Raw genomic sequence first — 26,007 nt, forward strand, 5'->3', positions numbered from 1 at the left:
TGTAATTTTAATATATTTAAATTTTAATACTTTATATATTATTGCATATTATCAGTGGTTTCTTTTCTCAGTATTATTGGCAACAAAAAATATTATTTTCATTTTTATTTCTTGGTTATAATGAAGTTGCACATCTTTCCATTACTCGTTAGCCCTTTGTACTTCTTTGTGAATTGCTTGTTCGCATCTTTCCACCAGATTGTTTTCTGTTGATTGAGGGAACCTCACGTTATCACTATTAACTCTTTGTCTGACAGTAGGGACCCTGTTCTCACTTGTCTTTGATGATGGTATCTTTTTCTGAAAAGAAAGTTTTAACATTCACATAGTAAAATCTGTCTTTTTCTTTCTAGATAGAAAGGTCTTCCCCACTATAAGATTATTAAAATAACCCTGTTTGGTACTTTAAAAACCTACTCCAACTAGGTTTGCTTTAAAAAATAATAATAAATAACCCTGTTATATTTTTATGGGTTTTTACATGTAAATGTTGGTGTGGAATTTACTGCTGTGTTTATGACATGCGGCAAGAACCTACTCTTATTTTCCACACGGATAGTCACTGTCTCGGCCCCGTTTACTGCAGTTAGTCCTTTCCCTACATCACTTCTGTTACCATCTTTGTAATTATTACATCTTTTTGTATACATACACATCAATCTGTTTCTGAATGCTTTGTTCTCTTCCACTGACCTGTTTGTCCATGGAGTACTAACCACTGTTTTATTAGTAGTTTTAATATTTTTAGTAGTTTAATAGTATGTCTTTTCCTCTGGTAGGTCAAGTCCCCTCATTATTTTTGTTTTTCCAAAATTTTCTCTGCCATCCTTAGGCATTTACTTCTTCCACTGGACTTTAAATGAACTTCTCAAAAGCCCTCCTCCCAAGTCCCCTTGGAATCTTTATAGAAACTGTATTAAATGCAGAAACTAATTTGGATATTTTGACCAGTAATATATAATTACCTTGAGCCTGATCTTTTCAGTATGCCTTTTCCAGTTCCCTTGGCCAGAGACCTTTCTCTCTAAATTCCCACAAGGAGGTATATGCATCCTTTCTAAAACATAGACCATCTGTCCCTAGGCCCTTGGACTGGACAGTGCCAATGAGAAGGGCTTGTACAGGAGGGGTGAAGCCCAGCTGCTCATGAATGAGTTTGAGTCAGCCAAGGGCGACTTTGAGAAAGTGTTGGAAGTAAACCCCCAGAATAAGGCTGCGAGACTGCAGATCTCCATGTGCCAGAAAAAGGCGAAGGAGCACAACGAGCGGGACCGCAGGATATATGCCAACATGTTCAAGAAGTTTGCAGAACAGGATGCAAAGGTATGTGAAGAACCCACGTGCCTTCAGGTAAATCAAGAACTGACTGACTTTGCCCCTTTGAATGTTGTTCTAAGAAGGTTCCGCATAGGACACAGGCACAGGAAGACAACCCGAGAGGCACAAGAAGAGGGAAAATGATTTCAGATCTGACTGAGGCGGGTTTGGATCCAGAAGTAGAGGAGGGCTGTTCCACGATTCTGTTCACTGAAAGCACATAGTTGTGAGGCCCTGGCATGTCCGTGCAAGAGAAGAGGGAAATTAATTCCCTAGAAATGTACTAAGGCTTTTATTATTTTTTAAAAAACCAGACAACACTTGCTTGTTGAGACTTTCTGAGTTTCCTGGGAAGTGGGCTCAGACAGGGAGACCCCACTGTCATGCCCTTTACTTCAAGGCTCGGGAGCCAACCTGGCAAACGTGCCAGGAGCAGTCAGCCTCCCTACAGCACAGTTGTGTTCTGACCGTCCACTCAAACCCCCTTGTCACATGGACTTGACTGTTAAACAGCTGTCCCTGTGATGAGCTGGTCACTTTTATCAGAGAAAAGTGAAAGCTCCCACTCTGTGGCAGCAGAGCCGTGACTCACCCAGCTGCACAACCTAAGTGACGTCATGGTAACCCCCTCTTGTGTTAGACCTGACAGTCTGGAGGAGCCAGGAGGTAATTGGACATTTCATTTCTTTTTTCCTCTAATCCTCTTGATTTCTTATTTCTTCCTCAGGAAGAGGCCAGTAAAGCAATGGGCAAGAAAACTTTAGAAGAGGTCACCAATGAAAAAGAAACAGAAAGTCAGTCGATGGAAGAGGAGAAAGCCGAAGGCCATGTATGACACCACGCCACGGGGGGAAGAGTCCTAATGAACTCGGCCCCTCCTCCACGGGCTTTCACCCAACTCAGGACTAAACAGTGTTTAATATAAAGTTTGTTATAGTCTATGTGATTCTGGAAGCAAATGGCAAAACCAGTAGCTTCCCGAAAAACCACCACCCTGCTGCTGCCCAGAGCTCTCATCGAGGGGGTGGTGTGGGACCACTCCAGGTGGAACAAAGCAGCGACTGTTGGTGTGGAGAGACTGAGCCAGCAGCTTAAGTCCAGCTCATTTCAGTTTATGTCAACTTGCAATATCCAGTTCAGGGTCCCTCGAGATCATCCTAACAGTGGGGGCTGTCTGTTAGGTTTTACATTTTATCCAACTTTAATAGCACTGCAGAAACCTATAAATAAATGCTTAATGAGTTTCTTCTTTCCTACAGTTGAGCAGGAGAGAGTTTGGGGGAGGTTTTGTTTTTCAAATGACTGAAGCGCTCTGAATGCAAGCTGTTGCATTTTTAACCAACAGAACCCACAGGACAGGGGCCGGGTCCCCCCACAGGTCCACAGCAGCATCACAGAACCTCAGAGGCCTCTCGCTTGCTGACTCAGCCGCCTCCCACACCCCCTCCTTAGTAAAGCAGCCTCCTTGTGAGAGCGGACTTCTGTCCCGCAGGCCTGTCCCCAGAGGAGGAATCCTGTCATTCCTAAAACACTCTTCAGTGCTAATGAGCAGAGGGAGTTTCTGGATTAGCTTTCCCTGTTTTGGATGAAGTTCTGAGATGCTGAAACGTGAAGAGAACAATCAGAATTGTGCTTTTCCTTCCCTCCTCTTTCCCTTTTAGGAAAGAATGTGGAATCCAGTACTGCCTGCTCGCATTGATACCGTTCAGTTTCTTATTTCCATTCTAACCCTCACTATCAAGAATTTCAGACTTGTCCACATAATATCTGGAGTGAGTTTATTTACATATCCGTCTAGGATCCGTGCGGCCTTTTTGTTTTTTTAAAATTGCTGTCTCATAAACACATGTATACTGATTTATGGAAGTTTATTTACACTCTATCATGTTAAAAAAATTTTTTTTGACTTTTTACTACTAAGTAGCTTAATTTTTAAAAACAAAATCTGTGGGGTTGAAAAAATGTCATGGCTCTCCTACGTTAAGCGTTTTCCTTACAGGTTTGACATGCAGTAGCTTTCTTTTCCTACACGAATAGCTGCTTTTTCCTGGTGTGAGTTGTGAAAAAAAGTTGAAAACAGCTTCCCATACAGGTACATCTAGCCTAAGATCTCCAGTACTTGGGCATTGAATTAGGGCAAGTCTTAAATATGTACTTGTAGTTGAATTTTAGTCCTTACGGGTAAGCAAGATTAAGCATGGTTTTCTAGTCCAACAGCCTAAGAAATAAGAAACACTCATGGGAATGCATTTGGCAACCCAAGAAAACATTTGCTTCAACCTGGAACATCTCACTTTTTTAAATCCTAAAGAACACTGGCAATTATATTTTAGATTAATTTTTATTTTTATGGTGGTTTTAGCAAAACACTTTTATTGTTAGGTTAGGACCCATGTTAAAGCCTAAAATAAAGTCATTTCCTTTTATACCAATTTTTGTCTCCATGGAACAAATGGAATTGTGAGTTTCTCCTTTAATGATAACTAAAATCCTTTTCTCATTTACACATTAGTCTTTTTTCATGAGTTATTTCTTTAAAAAGCCCCAATCTCCCCTAGGGAATATAAAAGCAAAAGTTGATTTTGCTTATCTGCTTAACTGTAGCTCTGTTGACTAGAGCATGATTCCAGTAAGGCCAAGACTGAAATTGGATCCTAAAAAGGCCAGTTAGATTTTTGCAGGTTAACAAGCAAAAAAAAAAAAAAAAAAAAACTATTCCAAAAATTGGATAATCTTAGCCCACTGTCTCCGTGGTGTATGGTATGAGTCACGTGAACAGGCAAGAAAGACTGTGGAAGAGAGAGGGGAATGGTGGGCAAGTGGTTCTGAGCAAACGATTAGGAGGTGCCCATCACCACTCAAGAGAAAGAAACTTCATGTATTCTTGTAACAAATTCAGTAATTTGAAACAATTTGTTTAGAAATCAACAGATGGCTTTGAACCATCTCTTGGACTGCATTTGGAGTGGTGAGGCAGCATATGATGAATTAAAAACAAATTGGTTTTTAAAAAAGTTATTCAGATGCACTTTTTTGGTGTTACTTAAATAAATTCAGAAAACAAATGTTATTTCCCATTATTTTTGGTTTTGCCCAAATAGTTTTCAAGAAAGGTTGTTTTGGTTGGAAAACTTTGGTGGGGGCCAAGTTGAAGAAATGAGACCTTAGAAAATTGGCGAGAGACAACGCACAACTTGAGATCAACACTGGGCTAAAGGCAATGAAATTATGCAAATGAACCAAATAATCAGAAAAATGAGGATTTTGTTTTTCATGAACCAGTGGATATTCCACCATTTTAACTGAGTGTAAGGTAGGTTCAGTTTGGGAAATGAAGAGGTTTAATTGTGCCCTTTAATAAACAGGTAAAATATAAGTAAGCATATGTCAGGTGATGTTCTGTGTTAAGCATGTAGTTCCTCTTAAGTAGTGTATTTCATTGGATACTCAAGTAACACGCTGTGAAGGCCTAAGGAGCTGATGTCTCTCTCTCTCTCTCACTCTCTCTCTCTCTCTCTCTCTCACACACACACACACACACACACACACACACACACACACACAGTGTGAATCCTGATTCACAGTGCAAAAGAAAGGGGGTGCCGGGCTGGGGGCACCCCATCTCCAATAATACCACCAAGGTCTACAGACAGGTTAACACAGGCTCCAGCCACCTTTTATTCCCTTTGAATTCCCTGCTTGGATTTGAATTATAGTCTTCCCCTTTGCTGCTAAATTATGTGGTAATGGAATAATTCCCTTTATTTGCACATTTTTTCTAAACAAATAATGATTAACTAGGGGTCTTGAAGGTGAGCGGAGAAAGTTTGCTGGCTGTGAGTTTGTGACTTGGGTGACTCAAGACAGCCTGCGCCTGCTCCAGGGCATGAGGCACGCCAGTGAAGAGCTCTGTCCGTATCTGTGTGGCCTTTATGGCAGCACTTGGAACTCCTCTCTGAGCGCAGTATGTTAGAATGTGTTCCGAGAGACTATCAACAACATTGGTGACAACGTGCACTGAATTTGAGCTGATTCATCAAAATCCAAAAACAGAACTCCCCAACCTAGCTATTTATCTTTCCATCGACTGGCTACTCACATTTAAATAGCAATGACTGACAAAAGTGTACATAAAAGGAACTCTCGGTGCTTCCTCTCAGATTTTTCTCTCTTACTTGTTTGACATTTCTTTGGGAGATAAGGAAATTGTATAGACAAGGCACAATAATTTTGACCCTGCTATTTATATAATTCACCTCAACATATATAATCTACATATGTGACTTTGATACGTTGCAAAAAGGGAGACATCACTGAATGTAACTCCCAAGAATACCTCTGACAGCACCTGTTGGAGCTAACTGCTACCTACAGATGGGACGACTCAAGCATAGTCCATAAAGCAGGGATTCCCTGAGGACACTGGAGAATCAAGAATGAGGATGAGGGACTTCCCTGGTGGCGCAGTGGTTAAGAATCCACCTGCCAATGTAGGGGACACGGGTTTGAGCCCTGGTCCAGGAAGATCCCACATGCCATGGAGCAACTAAGCCTTTGTGCCACAACTACTGAGCCTGCACTCTAGAGCCCATGTGCCACAACTATTGAAGCCTGCATGTCTACAGCCTGTGCTCCACAGCAAGAGAAGCCACTGCAATGTGAAGCCCACGCATCACAATGAGGAGTGCCCCTGCTTGCCACAACTAGAGAAAGCCCACATGCAGCAATGAAGACCCAACGCAGCCAAAAATAATTTTAAAATTTTTTAAAAAAAGAATGAGAAGGACCCAGAATGGTGAAGTGGCCAGCCCATGGCCATCCAGGTCACCTGCTGCCCTTCTATAATTTCAAAATAGGTCTTTTCTAGTCTCAAGCATGATTCTTTTGGCATATGAAATGAGATGTCGACAGTTCCTTAAAATCCCCAAGCATTTGGTAGAACTGAAGTGGCAACAGAGCCATAAGCTTCATAGTCTACTTTTGAGTAAATGCAGGAAATTTACTAGTATGTAAGGAGTAGGCATGTTTTGCTTTTTAAAGCATGCTCTGGGTTGAGTTAAGGAATTTTGATGTTTTGAGAAAAGGGTCTGAAAAAAACAAACCATATATTAGGTCCTCACCACCCACCACCTTGGAATCTGGTCAGAGCAAGAAAAGGCAAAAGGTTTTCCTCTGTAGTCTGCTCATTTTGAGCAAACATTTCAGTACCCATGTTTGGAGGGACCCCAACTTTTTAACATAATCAAAGGCAAGTAGTGAGATCTTCAGTGATCTACCAGGCATTGACAAGGGTAGGGGAGGTACAAGTAGCTAAGAACAGTACGTAGGAAGAGCTGACCTGCAGCCAGCCACAGGCTTAAACTGGTCATAACTACTGAGTGCTTACTATGTGCCAGACACTTAAACCCTCTCTACACTGACTTTCCAGATATAAAAAGAATGTGGCTGCTGAACCGTTCCCACCTTCTGACTCTCACAAAAGATCATGTGGTCCTTACTAAACTAAAATTATACAAAAGAAGGAATTCTGGGACATGTATTTCAAACCTGGCAATTTCTGGCCTGCGTCTGCTTTGAATAATGTGCTTTCATAAAGTAAAGCCAAATCATAATATCTACAGCAAGAAGTTATCTCCTTAAAAGTTTCTGACCAAGCAGCTAATGTGGGAAGAACAAGTAGCTAATGACTAGTATTTAGGAATGCAATGACTAATTCCAGCTACTGTACTAATGGGTTTGATGTCCACTTTTCCACACTGAGAACTTATCTTCTCAGTGTAAAAACATGAATCCACATATATACCCTTGCCCTCTACAGATACGAAAGTCTTCCTAAAGGTGACACCAGCCTAAACATAGTAAACTCACATGATGCCCACTGAGGGATCAGAGAACTCATACACTCGTTTACTCGTCACCGTCTTGGCATTTAGTACACCGTGCCCAAACCAGTACCTCATAGATGCTCAATAAATTGGCTTCCTCCCTTTCTCATAAGGCAGCCTCACATCTCTATTTCAGTGGCCCGTCATTCCTGGAGGCCAGAACCACATGGTTCTCTAGCAATCCCAGCAACCTGATTTTGGTCCTTGAGGTGTTGGGAACCAGCAACAACTTGACAAGGGGTGGGGGACATAACTGCAAAATATATCTATGGTCTTCGGGCCACACTGATCTTAAGTCTATTTCCACTGTTAACTCAGAGTTCATCAGTCCAGCAGATCAAATGTGAAGTGGAAGAGGATTCTGGAAAGATGAAAGAGTAGGAAGCACCAGGAATCTCTCCCACCTAGACAAAAATTACACTGGCAAAATCTGATGTAACTATTTTAGAATTCTGGAGTCTGCTGAAGCCTTGCAACTTCCAGGCCTGGATGGTATATTATAGGCAATTTTAGTCAATTTCAGCTAGCACAATAGCAGCTACCCATCCACCACCACCAGCCACGTGGCAGGCAGCTCTGCAAGTTTTCTGGTGCAGCTTGTGGGAGCTAGGGTGGTCAAAAAGGACTCTGTCCCCTGAATATCGAGGATCTGTCCTCTGAGTGAGATTGCTGCTTGATTACTGAGGTGCAAAGAGACGGGAAGCCATTGACTCATCTTCCCCTCCACCCCCTAATCATTGTAAGCCCCTCCATCTCTGGCTCAAGTGACTTCCAGGGGAATTTAAAGGTGCAGCAGCCTTTTGCCCTCCACAGACGCCCCCTCTCCCCGCCCCCCACCTTCACTTTTTACATTTTCCTCTTTCAGAAGCCAGACATAAAAGACTAGGACATTCAAAAACAACTGCCTACCATAATGTTTATTACAGCACTGTTTACAATAGCCAGGACATGGAAGCAACCTAAATGCCCATCAACAAATGAATGGATAAAGAAGATGTGGCATATATATACAATGGAATATTACTCAGCTATAAAAAGGGATGAGATGGAGCTATATGTAATGAGGTGGATAGACCTAGAGTCTGTCATACAGAGTGAAGTAAGTCAGAAAGAGAAAGACAAATATTGTATGCTAACTCACATATATGTAATCTAAAAATGGTACTGATGAACTCAGTGACAAGAACAAGGACGCAGATGCAGAGAATGGACTGGAGAACTCGAGGTTTGGAGGGGGCAGAGGGTGAAGAGGAAGCTAAGATGAAGCGACAGAGTAGCACAGACATATATATAGTACCAACTGTTAAATAGATAGCCAGTGGGAAGTTGTTGTATAACAAAGGGAGTCCAACTCGAGGATGGAAGATGCCTTAAAGGACTGGGACGGGGAGGGTGGGGGGACTCGAGGGGGGGGGAGTTTAGGGAGGGAGGGAATATGGGGATATGTGTATAAAAACAGATGATTGAGCTTGGTGTACCCCCCAACAAATAATAAATAAATTTAAAAAAAAAAGTGAAGCAGAAAACAGATTAAAAAAAAAAAAAAAAAAACTGCCTAGGGACTTTCCCGGTGGCGCAGTGGTTAAGAATCCGCCCGCCAATGCAGGGGACACAGATTCGATCCCTGGTCCAGGAAGACCCCATATACCACACAGCAACTAAGGCCATGCCCCACAACTACTGAGTCTGCGTTCTAGAGCCCATGAGCCACAACTACTGAGCCTGCATGCTACAACTATGGAAGTCCTTGTGCCTATAGCAAACACTCCACAACAAGAGAAACCATCGCAATGAGAAGCCCACGCACCACAATGAAGAGTAGTCCCCGCTTGCCACAACTAGAGAAAGCCCACGCACAGCAACAAAGACCCAATGCAGCCAAAACAAAAAAATGCAAAAAACAGAAAACAAAACAAACAAAAACCTGCCTATATGGGGAAAATTAGAAAGTGACCATGTATGCCCAGGTAAAGACTCAGAAAAGACGTGAGAAGACGTTAAGTTTACACCTCAGACCAATCTTCAGCCCACAGACAGCCTACAATAAACAAAAAACAAAAATAACAACAACAAAAACAAACCAGAAAACCCAGGGGATAAGAGCGCATCTGATTTCCAGAGTTAATACCACATTATTAGATTCAAAGGGCCTGTATTCAACAACAACAACAAAAAATCACAAGACATCCAAAGAAACAGGAATGTATGGCCCATTCAAAGGAAAAAATAATTCAACAGACTCTTTCCCTGAAAAAGATTTCATGACAGATCTACTACCAAAAATTTTAAACAACTGTCTTAAAGATACTCAGAGCTAAAGGTAGATATGAAGAAAGTCAGGTAAACAATATGGAAACGAAATGGAACTATCAATAGAGATTTAAAAAACTTAAAGAGAAACCAAAAAGAAACTCTGGAGCTGAAATAACTGCAATGAAAAATTCACCAGACATATTCAAAGGGAGATATGAGCAGTCAGAAGAAAAAACTCATGAACATTAAGACAGGACAGTGGAAATTATTGAGACTAAAGAAAAAAAGAGAAAAGATTGAAAGAAGTGAACAGAGCCTAAGGGACTTGTGGGACACCATCAAGTGGACATAATCAGAGTCCAGAAGAAGAAGAAAGAGAATGGGGCAGAGAAAATATTAGAAGACATAATGGCTGAAAAGTTCCTAAGTTTAGTGAAACACAAATGTAAACATCTAAGAAGCTCAACAAATTCCAAGTAAGATTAATTCAAAGAGACCCAAACCAAGACACATTATAATCATACTTTCAAAAAGACAAAGAGGGAATCTTCAAAGCAAGACAGAAGAAAGTCGTCACATGCAAGAGACTGTCAACAAGATTATCTGCAGATTTCTCATCAGATAACTTGGAGGCCCACCACAGCACAGGCTCCAGCCCTGAGCCCTACAGCCAGCCAGGCCAGGACCTGACCCCACCTACCAGCAGCCTTCACACAAGGCAGGGCCTGCCAGCCAACCAGACTGGAGACTAGCCCCACCTACCAGCCTACACACAGTAGTCACCCCCAGCACAACAGAAGGGTCAATGGAGCCAATATGAAGGACACCCCTAGATCATACAGGTTTGCAACCAGAGGGTAGTGCACTACCAGGCCCCCATAAAGATGTCTCCTACAAAAGACCACTTCTCCAAGATTGGGAACTGTAACCAACCTATCCAACACATACAGATAACCACAGAGAGTTAGGCAAAATGAGGCAACAAAGGAACATGCTTCAAATGAAGGAACAAGACAAAACCCCAGAATTACAGCTAAGTAAAGTGGAGATAAACAATCTACCCAATAAAGAGTTCAAAGTAATGATCATAAAGATAGTCAATGAACTTGGGAGAAGAAAGGATGAACACAGTGAGAAGTTCAACAAAGAGTTAGAAAATATAAATAAAAACCAAACAGAGCTGAAGAATTCAATAACAAATACACTCAAAGGAGTCAAGAGTAGATTGCATGATATAGAGGAACGGACCAGTGAACAGGAAAACAGAGTAGAGAAAATCTCCTAAGCTGAAAGGGAAAAAGAATTTTAAAAAAATGAGGACAGTTTACCTCTAACCTACCATATTGCTCTTGGGGAGTTGTACTGTGTGTGTGTGTGTGTGTGTGTGTGTGTGTGTGTGTGTGTGTGTGTGTGTGTGTGTATGTGTGTGTGTGTTAACAACAGAGAGAAAGAAAAAAAGAGGGGGAGGGGAAAAAGGGAAGGAGAGAGAGAAGGGGAATTTGTATACCATAATTCTGGGGGAAAAAAATGAGGACAGTTTAAGAGACCTATGGGACAATATCAAGCATACTAATATTTGCATTACAGGGGTCCCAGAAGGAATAAAGAGAAAGGGGAAGAGAACTTATTTGAAGCAATAATAGCTGAAAAAATTCTCTAACTTAGGGACAGAAACAGACATTCAGGTTCAGGAAGCACAGAGAGTCCCAAATGAGATCAACCCAAGAAGCTCATACCAAGACATATTGTAATTAAAATGGCAAAAAATAAAGAGAGAATATTAAAAGAAGCAACGGAAAAGCAAATAGTTACATATAATGTAACTGGAACTCCCATAAAACTGTCAGCTGACTTTTCAGCAGAAACTTTGCTGACCAGGAGTGGCATAATATATTCAAAGTGATGAAAGAAAAAAAACCTACAACCAAGAATACTCTACCCAGCAAGGCTATCTTTCACATTTAAAGGAAAGATAAAGAGTTTTACAGACAAATGAAAGCTAAAAGAGTTCAGCACCACAAATTTGGCTTTACAAGAAATGTTAAAGGAATTTCTCTAAATGGAAAAGAAAACACCACAACTAGAAAAATGAAAATTATAAGAGGAAAAAAATCTCATTGGTAAAAGCAAATAAATAGTAAAGGTGGTAGATCAAACACTCATAAAGCTAGTAGGAAAGTTAAAAGACAAAAGTAGTAAAATCATTTATAGCCACAATAAGTAGTTAAGGGATACACAAAATTAAAGATGTAAAGCATGGTGTCAAAAATATTAAGTGCTGGGTGGCAGTAAAAATGCAGGGTTATTAGAATGTGTCTGATCTATAATAGATACACCCCCCCCCCAAAAAAAAGAGGAATCTAAGCATAACACTAAAGACAGTCATCAAATTACAAGGGACGAGAGCAAAAGAAGAAAGGACCAAAAAAGAACTACAAAAACAACCCAAATACAATTAACAAAATGGCAATAACTACATGCCTAGCAATAATTACTTTATGTAAATGGACTAAATGCTCCAATCAAATGATACAGAATGGCTGAATGGATTTAAAAAACAAAAACCAAGACCCATATATATATGATGCCTACAAGAGACTCACTTCATGTCTAAAGACACACACAGACTGAAAGTGAGAGGACTGGAAAAATGTATTCTATGCAAATGTAAATGAAAAGAGAGCTGGAGTAACAATACTTATAACAGAGAAGGTAGAATCTAAAACAAAGACTGTAACAGGAGACAGAGAAGGACATTACATAAGGATAAAAAGATCAATCCAACAAGAAGTTATAACAATAGTAAATATATATGCACCCAGCACAGGAGCACCTAAATACATAAATATCAACAAATATACAGAAAGAAATGGACAGTAACACAATAATACTAGGGGTCTCTAACATGGGACTCTAACATGCTACTTACATCAAAGGACAGGTCATCCAGACAGAAAATCAATAGAAAACAATGGCCTTAACACATTAGATCAGATGAAATTAATACAAAATTAATTATATAATAATATATAAAACACCCCATCCAAAAAGCAGCAGAATACACATTCTTTTCAAGTGTACATGGAATACTGTCCAGGATAGATCACATGCTAGGCCAATAAAACAAGTCAATACATTTAAGAAGACTAGAATCATATCAAGCATCTTTTCTGACCACAATGCTAAGAGACTAGAAGTCACTACCAAGAAAAGACTACCAAAAAAAAAAACCCACAAACATGTGGAGGCTAAACAATATGCCACTAAACAACCAATTGGTCACTGAAATAAAGAGAAAATCAAAATATACCTGAAGACAAACAGAAAATAGAAACACAATGATCCAAAATCTATGAGATGCAGCAAAAGCAGTGCTGAGAGGGACATTTATAACAATACAAGCCCAGTTCAGGAAACAAGAAAAATCTCAAATAAACAACCTAACCTCACAACTAAAGGAACTAGCAAAACAAACAAAACCCAATGTTAGTAGATGGAAAGTAACCATACAGAGCAGACCAGAAATGAATGAAATAGAGACAAAAAAGAAAAGGCAGAAAACATCAGTGAAATTAAGAGCTGGTTGTTTGAAAAGATAAACAAAACTAATAAACTTTTAGCCAGACTCATGAAGGAAAAAAAGAGAGACGGGCCAAAGAAATAAAATCAGAAATGAAAAAAGAAGTTAAAACTGACACCACAGAAATACAATGCATCATAAACAATTACTACTAACAATAGACACCAGTAAGATGCACAACCTAGAAGAAATGGATAAATTCCTAGAAACATAAAATCTCCCAATTTCCCAAGATTGAATGAGGAAGAAATATAAAATATGAACAGATCAATTACCAGTGAAAAATTGCATCAATAATAAAAAATTCCCAAAGAACAAAAGTCCAGGACCAGGGACTTCCTAGGTAGCGCAGTGATTAAGAATCCACCTGCCAATGCAGGGGACACAGGTTTGATCCTCGCTCCAGGAAGATCCCACATGCCGCAGAGCAACCTAAGCCTGTGAGCCACAATTATTGAGCCCATGTGCCTAAACTAGTGAAGCCCACATGCCTAGAGCCTGTGCTCTGCAAGAAGAAGCCACAGCAGTGAGGAGCCCACCCACCACAATGAAGAATAGTCCCCACTCACTGCAACTAGATGAAGCCCGTGTGCAGCAACGAAGACACAACACAGCCAATTAATAAATTAATTAAATAAATTTTTAAAAAAATCCAGGACCAGACAACTTCAGAGGTGAACTCTACCAAACATTTAAAGAAGAATTAATACCTATCTTTCTTAAGCTATTCCAAAAAGCAGCAGAGAAAGGAATGCTTCTGAACTCATTCTATGAGGCCAACATTACCCTGATACCAAAACCAGACAAAATACCACAAATAAAGAAAATTACAGGCCAATATCCCTGATGAATACAGATGCAATAATCCTCAATAAAATATTAGCAAATCAAATTCAACAATACATTTAAAGGATCATACACCATGATCAAGTGGAATTTATCCCAGGAATGCAAGGATTCTTCAATATTTGCACATCAATCAGTGTGATATACCACATTAACAAATTGAAGAAGAAAAACTATATGATCATCTCAGTGGATGCAGAAAAAGCTTTTGATGAAATTCCACACCAATTTATGATAAAAAAAAAAAAAAAAACTCTCCAAAAAGTGGGCACAGAGGGAACCTACCTCAACATAATAAAGGCCATACATGATAAACCTACAGCTAACATCATACTCAATGGTGAAAAGCTGAAAGCATTTCCTCTAAGATCAGAAACAAGACAAGGATGTCCACTCTTGCCATTTTATTCAACATAGTTTTGGAAGTCCTAGCTATGGCAATCAAAGAAAAAGAAATAAAAGAAATTCAAATTGGAAAAGAAGTTAAACTGTCACTGTTTGCAGATAACATGATACTATACATAGGAAATCCTAAAGATGCAACCAGAAAACTACTGGAGCTCATCAATGAATCTGGCAAAGTTACAGGTTACAAAATTAATACACAAAAATCTGTTGCATTTCTATACACTAACAACGAAAGATAAGAGAAATTCAAAAAACAATCCCATTTACCTCGCATCAAAAAGAATACCTAGGGACTTCCCTGGTGGTCCAGTGGTAAAGAATCCACCTTCCAATGCAAGGGACTCAAGTTCGATCCCTGGTCAGGGAACTAAGATCCCACATGCTGTGGGGGAACTAAGATCCCACATGCTGTGGGGCAACCAAGTCCGAGTGATACAACTACTGAGCCTACATGCTGCAACTAGAGAAGAGAAAACCCGCATACCACCACTAGAGAGAAGCCTGTGCATCACAACGAAGAGCCCATTCACCACAACAAAAAAAAAGAGCCTGCATGCCTCAATGAAGCTCCCACGTGCCACAACTAAGACCAGACAGCCAAAAAAGAAAAAAAGAAAGGGAGAGAAGGAGGGAGGGAGGGAGGAAGGAAGGAAAGAAAATAAAGAAGAAGAAGAAAAAAAGAATACCTAGGAATAAACCTACCCAAGGAGACAAAAGACCCATACTCCAAAAACTATAAGAAGCTGATGAAAGAAACTGAAGATGACACAAACAGATGGAAAGATAAACCATGGTCTTGGATTGGAAGAATCAATATTGTCAAAATGACTATACTACCCATGGCAATCTACATTTCAATGCAATCCCTATCAAATTACCAATGGCATTTTTCACAAAACTAGAACAAAAAAATCTTAAAATTTGTAGGGAGACATAAAAGACCCCCAATAGCCAAAGCAATCTTGAGAAGGAAAAACGGAGCTGGAGGAATCAGCCTCCTTGGCTTCAGACTATACTACAAAGCTATAGTCATCAAAACAGTATAGTACTGGCACAAAAACAGAAATATAGATCAATGGAACAGGATAGAAAGCCCAGAAATAAACCCCCACACTTATGGTCAATTAATCTACGACAAAGGAGGCAAGACTACTCAATGGCGGAAAGACAGTCTCTTCAATAAATGGTGCTGGGAAAACTGGACAGCTCCATGTTAAAAAATGAAATTAGAACATTCTTTACCATCATACACCAAAATAAGCTCAAAACAGATTAAAGAGGGCTTCCCCTGGTGGCGAAGTGGTTAAGAATCTGCTTGCCAATGCAAGGGACACAGGTTTGATCCCTGGTCCGGGAAGATCCCACATGCTGCAGAGCTACTAAGCCCATGTGCCACAACTATAGAGCCTGTGCGCCACAATTATTGAGCCCATGTGCCACAACTACTGAAGCCCATGTGCCTAGAGCCCATGCTCCACAAGAGAAGCCACCACAATGGGAAGCCTGCACACCCCAATGAAGAGTAGCCCCCACTCTCTGCAACTAGAGAAAGCCTGGGTGCAGCAACAAAGACTCAACACAGCCAATAAATAAAGTAATTAATTAATTAAAAAAAAGATTACAGACCTAAATGCAAGACCAGACACTATAAAACTCTTAGAGGAAAACATAGGCAGAATGCTCTCTGACATAAATTGCAACAATATCTTTTTCGATCCATCCCCAAGAGTAATGGAAATAAAAATAAAAATAAACAAATGGGACGTAAACTCAAAAGCTTTTGCACAGCAAAGGAAACCATAAACAAAAGAAAAAGACAACCCACAGAATGGGAGAAAATATTTGCAAATGATGTGACCGACAAGGGATTAGTATTCAAAATGTATAAACAGCTCATGAGGCTTAATATCATCAAAACAAACAACCCAATCAAAAAATGGGCAGAAGCCCTAAATAGACATTTCTCCAAAGAAGACATACAGATGGCCAAGAGGCATATGAAAAGATGTTCAACGTTGCTAATTATTAGATAAATGCAAATCAAAACTAGAATGAGATATCACCTCACAACCGTCAAACTGGCTATCATCAAAAAATACATAAACACCGGTTTGTAAGGTGGAAACAGAGACACAGATGTAGAGAACAAACATATGGACACCAAGCGGGGAAAGCAGGGAGGGTTGGCGGGGGAGTGAATTGGGAGATTGGGATACCAAATTATACACTAAATATATGCTGTTTATTGTCTGTTAACTGTATCTCAATAAGAGTTCTTAAAAAAATACATAAACAATAAATGTGGGGAGAGGGTGTGGAGAGAAGGAAACCCTCCTATACTGTTGGTGGGAAAGTAAATTGGGACAGCCATTATGGAGAACAATATGGAGGTTCCTTTAAAAACTAAAAATAGAGCTACCACATGATCTTGCAATCCCACTCCTAGGCATATATCCAGAGAAAAACGGTGCAAAAGGATACATGCACCCCTGTGTTCACTGCAGCACTATTCACGACTGCCAAGATATGGAGTAACATAAGTGTCTATCGACGGATGACTAGATAAAGAAGATGTGGGGTGCATGTATGCGTGTGTGTGTGTGTGTGTGTAATATTTTATCAGCCATAAAAAGAATGAAATCTTTCCACTTGCAACAATATGGATGGGCGTAGAGTTATTATGCCAAGTGAAATAAGTCAGAGAAAGACAAATACTGTACGGTTTCATTTACATGTGGAATCTAGAAAACAAAACAGATGAACAAATATAACAGAAACTGAGTCATAGATAGAGAAACAAAAGGTGCTTGCCAGAGGGGAGAGGGTGGGGAATGAGTGAAATAGGCAAGAGAAATTAAGAGGTACAAACTTCCAGTTTCAAAATAAATGAGTCATGGGGATGAGGTATACAGTGTGAGGAATACCATCAATAATAACGTAGTGCTTTGTATGGTGACAGATGGTAACTAGACTTATTGTAGTGATCATTTCGTAACGCACAGAAATATCAAATCGTGTTGTGGCGTTGTAGGTCAAGTATACTTCAGAAAACAAATAAACTCATAGAAAAAAAAAATACTGGAGGCAAGAAGCCAGTGGGCCAGTATATTCAAAGTGCTCAAATTAAAAAGTCAACCGAGGACTTCCTAGGTGGCACAGTGGGTAAGAATCTGCCTGCCAGTGCAGGGGACATGGGTTCAATCCCTGCCCCCAGGAAGATACCACATGCCGCGGAGCAACTAAGCCCATGTGCCACAACTATCAAGCCTGTGCTCTAGAGCCCGTGAGCCACAACTATTGAGCCCATGTGCCGCAACTACTGAAGCCCACACACCTAGAGCCCATGCTCTGCAACAAGAGAGGCCACTGCAATGAGAAGCCTGAGCACCACAACGAAGAGTAGCCCCCGCTCGCCGCAACTAGAGAAAGCCCGTGTGCAGCAACGAAGACCCAACACAACCAATAAAATAAATAAATAAATAAATTTATAAAAAAAAAAAAAAGTCAACTGAAAGTCCTCTATCCAGCAAAACTGTCTTTCAAAAATGAGGGAGAAAAAAATAATATAACTACTGAAAAAAAATAGGGAGAAATTAAGATATTCCTAGATAAATAAAAGCTGAGGGAATTTGTGACCTGCTCAAGGGAGACCTCTAAGGTGAAATGAAAGGTCCCTGGACCCTCAAAGGACCCTCAAAGCCATATGGAGAAATAAAGATTTCAATAATGGTAAATACATGGGTAATAATAAAAGCTAGAATTATTTTTTTTGCCCATCTAAAAAGGATTTATTTCCACATCATGCAAAGGTTTTGTTTTCCACCTGAAAAATTAATATAATTATGTCATTAAGAAAATATTATTAAGATAATATATTACAATAGAGATTCAATTTGGTTATAAAGTAGAATTGCAAATATTGAGCTGGGACACCTAACATGTTTACTGTCTTCTGGAATGCAAAATGACAGATCCCAGGAGAAAGAAAAATGCTATCATAAAGGAAACAAGAATTATAAAATAGAAGAATGATAAGCAGATTTCCAAGTGAAATAACCTCCTTTTAACTGGAATCCAAGGTATAAAACAGAATTGGCCTCTCTGTGAGAGAACAGGGCATTTCCCAAGCAAAGATGCTGAGCAGACATCCTATAACGTCTCAGGATCACAGAGGTAGAGTGAAGCATTCTAAGAAGACCCTCAACTGACCCACCGTATAGCACAGGGAACCCTGCTCAATGTTATGTGGCAGCCCAGATGGGAGGGGAGTCTGGGGGAAAATGGATACACGTATATGCATGGCTGAGTCACCCCACCTTGCATCTGAAACCACCACAACATTGCCAATCGGCCACATTCTAATATAAAATAAAGTTAAAAAAAAATACCCTCAACTATTTGCAAGTTTCTGTGGGTGTGTGAGTTCCTCTGTGTTTTGCTGGGAGAGGAATCTTTATGCTCATTAGCTTCTCAACAGAGTCTGTGATCACAAAAAAAGTTCACTGCTACCACCCTAGAGAAGTCTCAGAGGAAAAGGACCTGAATTTCCAGAGGTCTAGCGACTTATTTTAATTTTTTTTCTAAATTTTAACCTATATTTCACTTTCATACAAAATTTTGTACTGCCGAAGCTGTATTTTTTTCCTTAATTTTTATTGGAGCATGGCTGCTCCACAATGCTGTGTCAGCCTCCACTGCACAACAAAATGAATCAGCCATATACATATACGCATACAGATATCCCCTCCCTTTCAGACTTCCCTCCCATCCAATCTACCACGTGCATGAGGCAGAGTTTCCATGCTATACAGTATGTTCCCATTAGCTGTCTATTTTATATATAGTATCAAAAATGTATATGTGTCAATCCCAGTCTCCCAATTCCTCCCACCCCACCCCTTTCCCCCTTGGTATCCATACATCTGTTCTCTCTGTGTCTCTATTTCTGCTTTACAAATAAGATCATCTACACCATTTTTCTAGATTCTACATATATGCATTATTATACATTTGCTTTTCTCTTTCTGACTTACTTAACTCTGTATGACACTCTCTAGGTCCATCCACGTCTCTACAAGTGACCCAATTTCATTCCTCTGTATGGCTGAGTAATATTCCATTGTATATAAGTACCACATCTTTTTTATCCATTCCTCTGTTGATGGACATTTAGGTTGCTTCCATGTTCTGGCTATTGTAAATAGTGCTGCTATGAACACTGGGGTGCATGTGTTTTTTTAAATTATGGTTTTCTCTGGGTATATGCCCAGTAGTGGAACTGTTGGGTCATATGGTAGTTCTATTTTTAGTCTTTTAAGGAACCTCCATACTATTTTCCACAGTGGCTGTATCAATTTCTACTCCCACCAACAGTGTATGAAGGTTCCCTCTTCTACTCATCCTTTCCAGCATTTATTGTTTGTAGATTTTTTGATGATGGCCATACTGACTGGTATGAGGTGATACCTCACTGTAGTTTTCATTTGTATTTCTCTAATAATTAGTGATGTTGAGCATTTTTTCATGTGTTTGTTGGCCATCTGTATGTCTTCTTTGGAGATGTCTGTTTAGGTCTTCTACCCATTTTTGGATTGGGTTGTTTTTTTGATATTGAGCTGTATAAGCTGCTTGAATATTTTGGAGATTAATCCTTTGTCAGTTGCTTCACTTGCAAATATTTTCTCCCATTCTGAGGGTTGTCTTTTTGTCTTGTTTATGGTTTCCTTTGCTGTGCAAAAGCTTTTAAGGTTAATTAGGCCCAATTTGTTTATTTTTATTTTAATTTTCATTACTCTAGGAGGTGGGTCAAAAAAGATGTTGCTGTGATTTATGTCAAAGAGTGTTCTGCCTATGTTTTCCTCTGAGAGTTTTATAGTGTCTGGTCCTACATTTAGGTCTTTAATCCATTTTGAGTTTGTTTCTATGTATGGTGTTTTGAAATGTTCTAATTTCATTCTTTTACATGTAGCTGTCCAGTTTTCCCAGCACCACTTACTGAAGAGGCTAAGTTAATATTATTATAAAAATGATTTGTAACTGTAGTTTTTGTTTTCCACAAGATTTAGGAGACTAATACATCTAAAGAAAAAAATTATTAATATAAAAGTTTGTATTACTGTAATTTTGGTTTGTAACTCCAAATCTTGTTTTCTATATACGTTAGGAGACTAATACATTTAAAAGAATGATGACTTAGGTATTGGGTGCACAATGTATGAAGATGTAATTTTATGACATTAACAACTGAAATGGTTAGGGATGGAGCTGTAAAGGACCAGTTTTTGTATATTATGAACCTGCTATAAATTCAAATTACAATACTATATCCTTATGTTAAATGTAATGTCTATGGTAACTGAAAAAAAAAGCTATAGAATATACAAAGAAGAAAATAAGAAGAAATTTAAACATTTCACTAAAAAAATCAACTCAACACAAAAGAGAAGAATGCAGCAAATGAGGGACAAAAAAAGCTATAGGACATATAGAAAACAAATATCACAATAACAGAAGTCTCTCCCTATCAGTAATTACTTTAAATATAAATGGATTCAACTCCATTCAAAAGACAGAGATGGGCAGAATGGATGAATACACATGATCCAAGTATATGCTGCCTACAAGAAACTCTTGTGAGATCTAAGAACACAAACAAGTTGAAAGTGAAAGAATAAAAATGTATATTCCAGGGACTTCCTAGGTGGCACAGTGGGTAAGAATCTGCCTGCCAATGCAGGGGACACTGGTTCAATCCCTGCCCCAGGAAGATACCACATTCCACGGAGCAACTAAGCCCGTGCGCCACAACTATTGAGCCTGCGCTCTAGAGCCAGTGAGTCACAACTACTGAGCCCATGTGCCGCAACTACTGAAGCCCACGCACCTAGAACCCGTGCTCTGCAACGAGAGGCCACCGCAATGAGAAGCCCGAGCACCACAATGAAGAGTAGACCCCACTCACTGCAACTAGAGAAAGCCTATGTGCAGCAATGAAGACCCAACACAGCCAATAAAATAATAAATAAATAAATATATATTCCATGCAAATTGTAACCAAAACATGGCAGGAGTGGCTATATTAACATCAGACAAAATAGACTTTAAATCAAAAAAGCTTACAAAACAAAGAAGGACATTACATATTAATAAAAGTTTCAATACAGCAAGAAAATTTAACAATTACAATGTTTAAGCACCTTATAACCAACCATTAAAATATAGGAAGCAAAACAGACTTGAAGGGAGAAAGAGACATTTCTACAATAACAGTTGGAGACATCAATATCCCACTTGCAAGAATGAATAGAACAACCAGACAGAAGATAATTAAGGAAATAGAGGACTAGACCTAACAGACATATACAGAACACCACCCAACAATAACATGATATACATTCTTCTCAAGTGCTCATGAGGCATTTCCCAAGATAGAGCATATGTTAGGCCACAAATTAAATCTCAACAGATTTTAAAAGTTAAATGTATTACAAAGTATCTTCTCTGACCACAATAAGATGAAGTTAGAAATCAATAACAAAGGGGACTTCCCTGGTGGCACAGTGGTTAAGAATCCACCTGCCAATGCAGGGGACACAGGCTTCAATCCCTGGTCCAGGAAGATCCCACACACTGTGGAGCAACTAAGCCCATGCACCACAACTACTGAGCCTGTGCTCTAGAGCCTGTGAGCCACAACTTCTGAGCCCATGCACCACAACTACTGAAGCCCGTGCACCTAGAGCCCATGTTCCGCAACAAGAAAAGCCACCACACTGAGAAGCCCACACACCACAACGAAGAGTAGCTCCCACTCACCGCAGCTAGAGAAAGCCCACGTATAGCAACAAAGACCCAAAGACCCAACACAGCCAAAAAAAAAAAAAACCTAATAACAAAGAAAACCACACAAAATTGTGGAAATTAATACACTTGAAAAAACAAAACAAACAAACAAAAACAAGGGTTGGGACTTCCCTGGCAGTCCAGTGGTTAAGACTTCACCTTCCAATGCATGGGGTGCGAGTTCAATCACTGGTCGGGGAGCTAAGATTCCCACATGCCTCATAGCCAAAAAACCAAAACATAAAATAGAAGCAATATTGTAACATTCATCAAGACTTTAAAAATTGTCCACATCAAAAAAACAAGCAAACAAACAAAAAACAACAACAGGGGTCAAAAAATAAATCACAAGGGATATTAGAAATACTTAAAGATAAATGAAAATAAAACAGAACATACCCAAACTTATGAGACACAGCAGAAGAGGTACTAAGGGGAAATTTTTTTTTTGGCCATGCCTCACAGCTTGTGGGATCTTAGTTCCCCGACCAGGGACTGAATGTGGGCCCTCAGCAGTGTAAGCGCCAAGTCGTAACCACAGGATCACCAGGCAATTCCCTGAGGGGAAATTTTTTAGCTATAAACACTCACATTAAAAACCAAGAAAGATCTCAAGTCAACAACCTAACTTTATAATTTAAGTAACTAGAAAAAGAACAAACTAAACCCAAAACTAACAGAAGAAAGGAAATAATAAAGAGCAGATATAAATGAAACGGAGAACAGAAAAAATGATACAGAAAATCAATAAAATCATAAATTAGTTCTTTGAAAAGATCAAGAAATTTGCAAAACTTTAGCCAAACAGACTAAAAAAGAGAGAGGACTCAAGTTACTAAAATCAGAAATCAAAGTGGGGAGATTACTACCAATTCTATAGAAATAAGAAACCACTATGAATAAATATATGCTAGCAGATTGGACAATATAGAAGAAATGGGTAAATTTCTAGAAACATACAATCTACCAAGACTGAATCAGGAAGAAATAGAAAATCAGAGCACATCAATTACTAGTAAAGAGATTGAAGCAGTAAGCAAAAATCTTCTAATTAAGAAAAGCCCAGGACAAGATGGATTCAGTGGTGAATTCTATCAAATATTTAAAGAAAAATTAACAACAATCCTTCTCAAACTCTTCCAAAAAAATCAAAGAGGTGGGAACATTCCCAAATTCCTTGTCAAACAAGACAAGGGTGCTCACCCTCAGCACTCCTACTCAACACAGTACTGAAAGTCCCATCCAGAGCAATTAGGCAAGAAAAATAAGTAAAAGGCATCAGAATTGAAAAGGAAGAAATAAAATTGCCTCTATTTGTAGATGACATGATAGAAAACTGTTAGAACTAAGAAACAATGTCAGTAAAGCTGCAGGATACAAGATTAACATTAAGAAATCAGTGGTGTTTCTATACACTAACAACGAATTATCTGAAAAAGAAATCAAGAAAATAAATCCCATTTACAATAGCATCAAAAACAATAAGTACTTAGGAATAAATTTAAGCAAGGAAATTAAAAATTTCAACACTTAAAACCACAAGACATTGATAAAAGACACCAAAGAAGACTCAAATAAATGGAAAGGCATCCCATGCCCATGGACTAGAAGAATTAATGTTGTTAAAATGTCCATACTACCCAAGCCATCTATATATACAGTGCAATCTCTATCAAGATTCCAATTTTCTTTTTACTGAAGTAGAAATAATAATCCTAAAATTTATGTGGAACCACAAAAGACCCCAAAGAGCCAAAATAATCCTGACCAAGAAAAACAAAGCAGGAGGCATCGTTCCTGATTTCAAGCTATATTATAAAGCTACAGCAATAGAAACAGTTTGGTGCTGGCATAAAAACAGACACTCATACCAAGGGAACAGAATTGAGAGCCTATTTATTAAAAATAAACCTATTCATATACAATCAGATAATATTTATCAAGGGAGCCAAGAATGGAGAAGACAGCCTCTTCAGTACAACGATGGTGGACTTCCCTGTTGGTGCACTGGTTAAGAATCTGCCTGCCAATGCAGGGGACATGGGTTCGATCCCTGGTCCAGGAAGATCCTACATGCCTCACAGCAACCAAGCCCGTGCACCACAACTACTGAGCCTACAAGCCACAACTAGTGAAGCTCACATGCTCTAGGGCCCATGTGCTGCAACTACTGAAGCCCATGCACCTAGAGCCCATGCTCAGCACCAAGAGAAGCTAATGCAATGAGAAGCCCACACACCACAATGAACAGTAGCCCCTGCTCACCACAACTAGAGAGAGCCCACTCACAGCAATGAAGACCCAATGAGGCCAAAACAAAATAAAATACAATGATGGTGGGAGACTTGAACATTCACATATAAAAGAAACCAGACCTCTATCTCATATCACTCACAAAAATTAACTCAAAATGGATTAATGACTTAAATTTTAAGACAAAATAACAAATGTTGGAGAGGGTGTGGAGAAAAGGGAACCCTCCTACACTGTTGGTGGGAATGTTAACTTGGTGCAGCCACTATGGAAAACAGTACGGAGGTTCCTCAAAAAAACTAAAAATAGAGTTGCCATATGATTCAGCAATCCCACTCCTGGGCATATACCTAGACAATACTATAATTCGAAAAGATACATGCACCCCTATGTTCATAGCAGCACTATTCATAATAGCCAAGACACAGAAAAAACCTAAATGTCCAAAGATAGATGAATGAATGAAGCAGATGTGGTACAAGGACTTCCCTGATGGCACAGTGGTTAAGACTCTCTGCTCCCAATGCAGGGAGCCTGGGTTCAATCCCTGGTTGGGGAACTAGATCCCACATGCATGCCACAACTAAGAATTCACATGCCACAACTAAGACTCAGGGCAACCAAATAAATAAATATTAAAAAAAAAAAAAAGATGTGGTATATATATATATATTGGAATACTACCCAGCCATAAAAAAGAATGAGATAATGCCATTTGCAGCAACATGGATGCAACTAGAGACTATCATATTAAGTGAAATAAGTCAGAAAGAGACAAACACCATATGATATCACATATAAAATATGGCACAAATGAACCTATCTATGAAATAGAAACAGACTCACAGACATAGAGAACAGACTTGTGGTTGCCAAGGCAGAGGACAGGTTGGGGAAGGAGGGACTGGGAGTTTGGGATTAGCAGATTCAAACTATAACATATAGAATGGATAAACAACAAGGTCCTACTGTATAGGACAGGGAACTATATCCAATATCCTGTGATAAACCATAATGAAAAAGAAAAAAAATGTGTATATAACTGAATCACTTTGCTGTACAGCAGAAAATAACACTGTAAACCAACTATACTTCAATTGAAAAAAATAAAAGGAATTTAAAACTTAAAAAAAAAAAGACTTAAATTTTAAGGCCAAAAAGCATAAAACTCTTAGAAGAAAACAGGAAAAAAGCTCCTTGACATGGGTCTTGGCAATGATTATTTGGATATGACACCTAAAGCCTTACAAGTGAAATATATCAAAATGAATGAGTGAAACCACAAACTGAAAAGTTTCTGAAAAGCAAACAAAATGATCAACAAAATAAAATGATGCTACAGAATCAGAAAAAATACTTGCAATTCATATATCTGATAAGGGATTAAATCTGAAGTTTATAAAGAACTCACCCAACTCAACTGCAAAAACAGAATGAAACAAATACAGTTGACCCATGAACAACATAGGTGTTAGGGGCGCCAACCCTCCAAGCAGTCAAAAATCCGAGTTTAACGTTATAGTCGGCCCTCCTTATCCTTGGTTCCACATCCACAGATTCAACCAACCACAGACTGTGCAGCAATGTATCTGCCACTGAAAAAAAATCCACATATAAGTGGAC

General features: G+C 39.2%; 1 protein-coding gene and 1 long non-coding RNA gene across 5 annotated transcripts in view; one reads left to right on the forward strand and one right to left on the reverse strand.

Annotated features, from left to right (window-relative positions):
• The window catches only part of FKBP5 (FKBP prolyl isomerase 5), a 111,304-nt gene extending 106,374 nt beyond the window's left edge, over positions 1–4,930 (forward strand). For 2 of the 4 annotated variants that reach the window (XM_057698701.1, XM_057698703.1), the window contains exons 12-13: positions 1,084–1,323; positions 2,045–4,930. In XM_057698701.1, the coding sequence (XP_057554684.1) occupies positions 1,084–1,323; positions 2,045–2,152 (348 nt within the window). In that variant the 3' untranslated portion in view covers positions 2,153–4,930. The remainder of the gene's footprint in view (positions 1–1,083; positions 1,324–2,044) is intronic. The other 2 variants (XM_057698699.1, XM_057698700.1) reach the window with 2 other exon arrangements.
• The window catches only part of LOC130831098 (uncharacterized), a 77,395-nt gene that overhangs the window by 15,076 nt on the left and 36,312 nt on the right, over positions 1–26,007 (reverse strand). The window lies entirely within an intron of this gene.

Source organism: Hippopotamus amphibius, chromosome 11, assembly GCF_030028045.1.
Source record: "Hippopotamus amphibius kiboko isolate mHipAmp2 chromosome 11, mHipAmp2.hap2, whole genome shotgun sequence".
In the NCBI taxonomy this organism is placed as follows: domain Eukaryota; kingdom Metazoa; phylum Chordata; class Mammalia; order Artiodactyla; family Hippopotamidae; genus Hippopotamus; species Hippopotamus amphibius.